This window comes from Notolabrus celidotus, unplaced genomic scaffold (genome assembly GCF_009762535.1).
Source record: "Notolabrus celidotus isolate fNotCel1 unplaced genomic scaffold, fNotCel1.pri scaffold_452_arrow_ctg1, whole genome shotgun sequence".
Classification (NCBI taxonomy): domain Eukaryota; kingdom Metazoa; phylum Chordata; class Actinopteri; order Labriformes; family Labridae; genus Notolabrus; species Notolabrus celidotus.
Window position 1 is genome coordinate 12,733 of NW_023260256.1, and position 6,406 is coordinate 19,138.

The 6,406-nt window shown below is 48.0% G+C and overlaps 1 protein-coding gene across 1 annotated transcript; it reads left to right on the forward strand.

The window, feature by feature from the left end:
* The first annotated feature begins 1,412 nt into the window (after positions 1–1,412).
* LOC117809799 (trichohyalin-like) lies at positions 1,413–4,364 on the forward strand. The gene has a single exon (XM_034679306.1). It carries the CDS (start codon positions 1,630–1,632, stop codon positions 4,192–4,194), a length of 2,565 nt encoding a protein of 854 aa, XP_034535197.1. The 5' UTR covers positions 1,413–1,629; the 3' UTR covers positions 4,195–4,364.
* The last annotated feature ends 2,042 nt before the right edge of the window (positions 4,365–6,406 follow it).

Here is a 6,406-nt window from a genome sequence, read left to right on the forward strand (position 1 = left end):
TTCTCTCCCTCTCTCCCTCTCTCTCTCCCTCTCTCCTTCTCTCCTTCTCTCCTTCTCTCCTTCTCTCCTTCTCTCCCTCTCTCCTTCTCTCCCTCTCTCCTTCTCTCCTTCTCTCCCTCTCTCCTTCTCTCTCTCCCTCTCTCTCCCTCTCTCAGTCCTCTGATTTAACAGCCCTAAACTGGAACAATCAGCCAAAGAAACTCCAATGTTCTGTCATCACTTATGTAGTAATAGAATCTGCTCTGGCCTCTTTTCCCGCCGTGTTTCTGAAATGTTTCATCCAAAAGTTTCCATCAAATCAAACCTTAAATTTGATAATCTCGCCGGCTTGTTTTTGGTGCAATATTTTCATTTTACATCCATTATGTCACAACGTGTCCTAAAATCAAGCTTGATCAACTTCCAGCTGAAGTTACGCCACAGCTGCTGTTTCACATTAAAAGCATTTGACTTGCAAAACTCAACACTGGCTTTTCCTCTGCAGAACACCCCACAGTGTTTTCATTCTGTGCCCCTCCTATACGACAGATACCAGAGAGTCACTGCTGAGTGCTCCCTTTAAAAAGAACCCTCTGCCTTTATGAAATAAATTAACATCTTAATATAGTGTTACTATATATTCAAATGATCTCCTACTGCTTTAATTAAAGAGAAATGTAATAATGCATTCCTCTCCTTCAGGCCGCACGCAGCTCGGATACTTTAAAACACATTTAGCACAGTGGGTCTCCTGCATCGCAATCACTGTGCTACAGAAAGGCATGCTGGGTAAAAAACAAAGGTCACCGAGCGGTCAGACGAGAAGCGCATCAAAACCAAGCGGCAACCTCCGGTCTAAAAATATGAGTCAATGCTGAAGTGTTAGAAGCTGCAGTTCATCGAGGATCCACTAGAGGCTGGCTCCAGAAGTACCGGAAGTCACATACACATGAATGGGGAAAAGCTGATCTTTGCAGCATTAATAAACATGTTTACAGCCTGGTACAAAAGATGAGTGGAGTCTGAATAGCTCATTTCTCGATGTCCTCTCACTGTGAGGGGGGGCGAATTTTTTTCTAATTCGGCAATTTCGAAGATATTGAGATTACCAGTCCTCCAATGAGAGGCACAGCTGACTGCAAGAACACTGCAGCTGTTGGCTAGGAGGCTCAAAGCCCGCCTCTTTACGTCACACTGGCTCCACAGAAGCAATATGGCCGCCGCAGCCGATTGGTCTCAAGACAGCTCTTCAGAAACAGATGGGTGACGTCACGGATACTACGTCCATATTTATACAGTCTATGCTGCAGACAGACAAAGTGAAACACACACACACACACACACACACACACACACACACACACACACACACACACACACACACACGATGACGAGAGAGCTGCTGCAACAAGCAGACACTCAAGTGGCGCTTAGCAACGAACAATGTGTGATGTCACAAGAAAACAGATTTTGGAGCAACATCAAAGGCAGATCTCCTTATGATGTCATAGTGGTAAAGGGTTTCAGACTTAGTAAACCAAGCCTCAAACCCTCAGCAGTTCACAGATCCAACCTGAGACAAGCGGTCAGCAAGGCTCGTGACTTTAAACTGGTCTACATTCAAGACACTAACTAACCCAAGGATTCCACATGGACAACAAGAGGAACTCAGAGTCCCTGAGCAGGGCTGAAACCATGGAGAAGGAGACGGAGGCTGAGGTGATGCTCAACAAGATTACAGAGCTACAACATCTTGTTGAGAGTAAGGACAAGCAGCTGATGGATGAAAGGCTGAAGGCTGACATCAAGCTGCAAAAGAAGATGGTGGCGTCTCACAACCTCCAGACAAGCCTGGACGAGGCCAAACAGGAGAGGGATGAGATGGCAGAGAGGTTGAGGAGAAAGGAGCAGGAAGACATGAGGAGGGAGAACGACACCGACGTGCAGCTGGAGGATTTAAAGAACCAGCTGCAGGCTGAAAGACTGAGGTCTGACACCCTGCAGAAGGAACAGGAGGAATTTAGGAAGGAGGTAAAAGAAAAATCCAGAAGAGACCTGAAGCAGGTTTGGGATCTGGAGAAGGAGAAAGTTACCCTGGATTGCATTATTGCATCTCAGGACATCAAACTAAAAAATAAGATGGTGTCGTCTCGCTACCTCCAGACCAGCCTGGACGAGGCCAAACAGGAGAGGGATGAGATGGCAGAGAGGTTGAGGAGAAAGGAGCAGGAAGACATGAGGAGGGAGAACAACACTGACGTGCAGCTGGAGGATTTAAAGAACCAGCTGCAGACTGAAAGGATGAGGTCTGACACCCTCCAGAAGGAACAGGAGCAATTTATGCAAGAACGCCCCCCTGGAGGACAAGAGAGAGCCAGCAGAGACCTGAAGCAGGTTCAGAATCTGGAGGTGAAGGGACTTTCTGTAGAGGCAAAGGCCCTGCAATTAAAAAATATGAAGATTAAAGAGCTGGAGGAGCTAATTGCTAGGGAACAGCATCAGCAAAAGAATAAAGTGATGACTCGCTACCTCCAGACAAGCCTGGAGGAGGCCAAGCAGGAGCGAGATGAGATGGTCAGGGTGATGAGGAAGGATCAGGTGCACTTAAGTAGGAAGACCAACACAGACGTGCAGAGAGAGAACCTGGATCTGGACTGCAAGCTAGCATCAAGCAGAGCATTACAGGAGGACATGATTAAAGAGCTCCAAGAATTTGTTGAGAGTAAAGAGAACCAGCTGCAGGCTGAAAGGCTGAGGGCTGATACCCTCCTGAATGAACTGGATGAATTAAGGCTGGAGGTTCAACAGAAAGCCAGCAGAGACCTGAAGCAGGTTCAGAATCTGGAGGAGGAGAAACGGTCCCTGGATTCCATTATTGCATCTCAGGACTTCAAGCTGCACAATAAGATGGTGTTGTCTCGCAACCTGCAGACAAGCCTGGACGAGGCAGAACAGGAGAGGGATGAGATGGCAGAGAGGTTGAGGAGAAAGGAGCAGGAGCTGGAAGACTTGAGGAGGAAGACCAACACCGACGTGCAGCTGGAGGACCTAAAGAACCAGCTGCAGGCTGAAAGACTGAGGGCTGACACCCTCCAGAAACAACAGGAGGAATTTAGGCAAGAACGCCCCCCTGGAGGACAAGAGAGAGCCAGCAGAGACCTGAAGCAGGTTCAGAATCTGGAGGTGAAGGTTCTTTCTCAGGAGCAGGTGGCAAAGGCCCTGCATATAAAAGAGATCAAGATTAAAGAGCTGGAGGAGCTAACTGCTAAGGAACAGCACCAGCAAAAGAATAAAGTGTTGACTCGTTACCTCCAGACAAGCCTGGAGGAGGCCAAACAGGAGCAAGATGAGATGGCGCAGAGGTTGAACAGAAAGGATCAGGAGCACTTGAGGAGGGAGACCAACACCGACGTGCAGCTGGAAGACCTAAAGAACCAGCTGCAGGCTGAAAGGCTGAGGTCTGACACCCTCCAGAAGGAACAGGAGGACTTTAGGCTGGAAGTCCAAGAAAAAGCCAGCAGAGACCTGAAGCAGGTTCAGGATCTGGAGGAGGAGAAACGTTCCCTGGAGCAGGAGGTGAAGGCCCTGCAAATAAAACATGACTACAGGATTCAAGAGCTCCAGCAGCTTGGTGCATCTCAGGACACCCAGCTACAAGATCAGGTGAAGGTCAATCAGGCTATTCAGGAGGAGATGAAGGACCTGCAAGGAGAAGTCGCAATCATTGCATTACAGGACAACAAGATTAAAGAGCTCCATGATCTTGTTGAGTCCTTAAGAAACCAGCTGCAGGCTGTAAGGCTGAGGACTGACACCATCCGGAAAGAACAGGAGGAACTCAGGCGGGAGGCACAACGGAGAGCCAGCAGAGACCAGAAGTGGGTTCAGAATCTGGAGGAGGAGAAAGTTTCCCTGGAGCAGGCCCTGCAGAAAGAGGTCTCAAGAAGAGTATCAGAGGAAAGAAACAACACCAACAGGATTCAAGAGCTCCAAGATCTTGCTGCGTCCTCAAAGAACCAGCTGCAGACTGAAAGGCTGGAAGTTCAGGACAGACTTATTGAGATGGAGAACGTGTCTTTGTGGAGGAGGTTTAAAAAGGCCATCACTCCTGACAGTCGCCGCCAATACAAACATCTGAGAATGCAGTGGCAGGACCAGGAGGAAAACCCCAGCTCATCTGTTCCCCCAAGCCCCCCCAACATGCCCAGACCGTAACGGGCCATCAGGTAGACACAGAGTAACATGTTCCTCTGTGTCTGCACGGGTTTACTCCGGGTTCTCCGGTTTCTTCCCATCATAATCAACTTTGAAAAAAAACCTTTAGAATAGTAAAAAATGCACCAAGCCTAAAAAATGTCAATAAAAAAAAACAAAACTTTAACATTGAATTCTTAGAATGAAAGTTATTTCTATAAAGTTGGATTCCTGCATGTCTGACTCAGAGTTGTTCTGTATCTACTGTTTACTGTCTCTCTGCTCGAACTTCTCCAACATGCTTTCATCCTCACCAGGTCTCACCAGGTCTCACTAGGTCTCACCAGGTCTCACTAGGTCTCACCAGGTCTCACTAGGTCACACTAGGTCTCACCAGGTCTCACCAGGTCTCACTAGGTCTCACCAGGTCTAACTAGGTCTCACCAGGTCTCACCAGGTCTCACTAGGTCTCACCAGGTCTCACCAGGTCTCACTAGGTCTCACCAGGTCTAACTAGGTCTCACCAGGTCTCACCAGGTCTCACTAGGTCTCACCAGGTCTCACCAGGTCTCACTAGGTCTCACCAGGTCTAACTAGGTCACACTAGGTCACACTAGGTCTCACTTGGCTGCAGACAGACAAAGTGAAACACACACACACGTTGGACGTGAGCCAGCTGGTGTCCTAGATTAGCCCAGATTAGCTACTTGAGTGTGTGTGTGCGTGTGTGTGTGTGTGTGTGTGTGTGTTTGTGTGATTAGCCAGGTTAATCCATCCCAGATTTAATTAACAACCGTTTACAGTCCACTTATGTGATCACACACACACACACACACACACACACACACACACACACACACACACACACACACACACACACACACACAGAAACCACAGAGTTAACAGTCATCACAGGAACTTGAGGGGAAGATGAGAGATGATGTTTGGCTGCAGACCAAGTGGCAACCTCCGGTCTAAAAATATGAGTCAATGCTGAAGTGTTAAAAGCTGCAGTTCATCGAGGATCCACTAGAGGCTGGCTCCGGAAGTACCGGAAGTCACATACACATGAATGGGGAAAAGCTGATCTTTGCAGCATTAATAAACATGTTTACAGCCTGGTACAAAAGATGAGTGGAGTCTGAATAGCTCATTTCTCGATGTCCTCTCACTGTGAGGGGGGGGAATTTTTCTAATTCGGCAATTTCGAAGATATTGAGATTACTAGTCTTCCAATGAGAGGCACAGCTGCCTGTGGGAACACTGCAGCTGTTGGCTAGGAGGCTCAAAGCCCGCCTCTTTACGTCACACTGGATCGACAGAAGCAATATGGCTGCCGCAGCCGATTGGTCTCAAAACAGCTCTTCAGAAACAGATGGGTGACGTCACGGATACTACGTCCATATTTATACAGTCTATGATCAAAACGTGTGTTCATAGCTGATTTAGTCTCATGTAGAGCCGACGGACAGCTGAGTGTAGCTTTAAGAGAAGAGTCAAACAGCTGATCGAAGAAATTACACAGAGTCTGTGATGCCAGATTAGATCTCTGAGTGAGGAGACCATGAGCAGAGCTAGAACCACCAACCGTCAGTCCTCCTTGCATCCTAATGCGACTCTTTAAATAAACAGAACATGCTGTGTTTGATGGCAGAGCACGGCCGGAGGGAATTAAAAGAAGTCACAGAACTTAAAGTGTATATGTGTGTGTGTGTGTGTGTGTGTGTGTTTGTGTGTGTGTGTGTGTGTGTGTGTGTGTGTGTGTGTGCAGATGAGTGTTTCCAGCTTGGACTCGCTCCACCAACAGGTCTATGAGAGGGTAAACATTTGCATGTGTGTGTTTTATAAGTTTGAATCTACTGTTACTCCGTCAGTGTGTGACTGTGTGTGTGTGTGTGTGTGTGTGTGTGTGTGTGTGTGTGTGTGTGTATCAGTGACTGTGTGTGTGTGTATCAGTGACTGTGTGTCACAACAGGAGACCCGCTGAGCGTGTTATGATTGACGCCTGTCACACTGAAGCGACGGCGCTCTCGGCTCAGAGCGCTGACAGTTCCAGGCTGAACGCGGTCCGTGTGGAGAGACTGAAACGGGAGTGTGCAAACCTCCGAGCCTCGCCTCCAGGTCTCTGTGAGGGGGAACTGAAAACTGGATGAGCAACCGGTTTCTTAGAGAACAGACTCGTGCCACTCAAAATATTCAGGAGGAATGTGCAACTTATAGCTCCTTTACTTAC

Excerpts from the sequence above, each read along its gene's own strand:
- LOC117809799 (XM_034679306.1), top strand. The coding sequence starts at position 1,630 with ATGGACAACAAGAGGAACTCAGAGTCCCTGAGCAGGGCTGAAACCATG.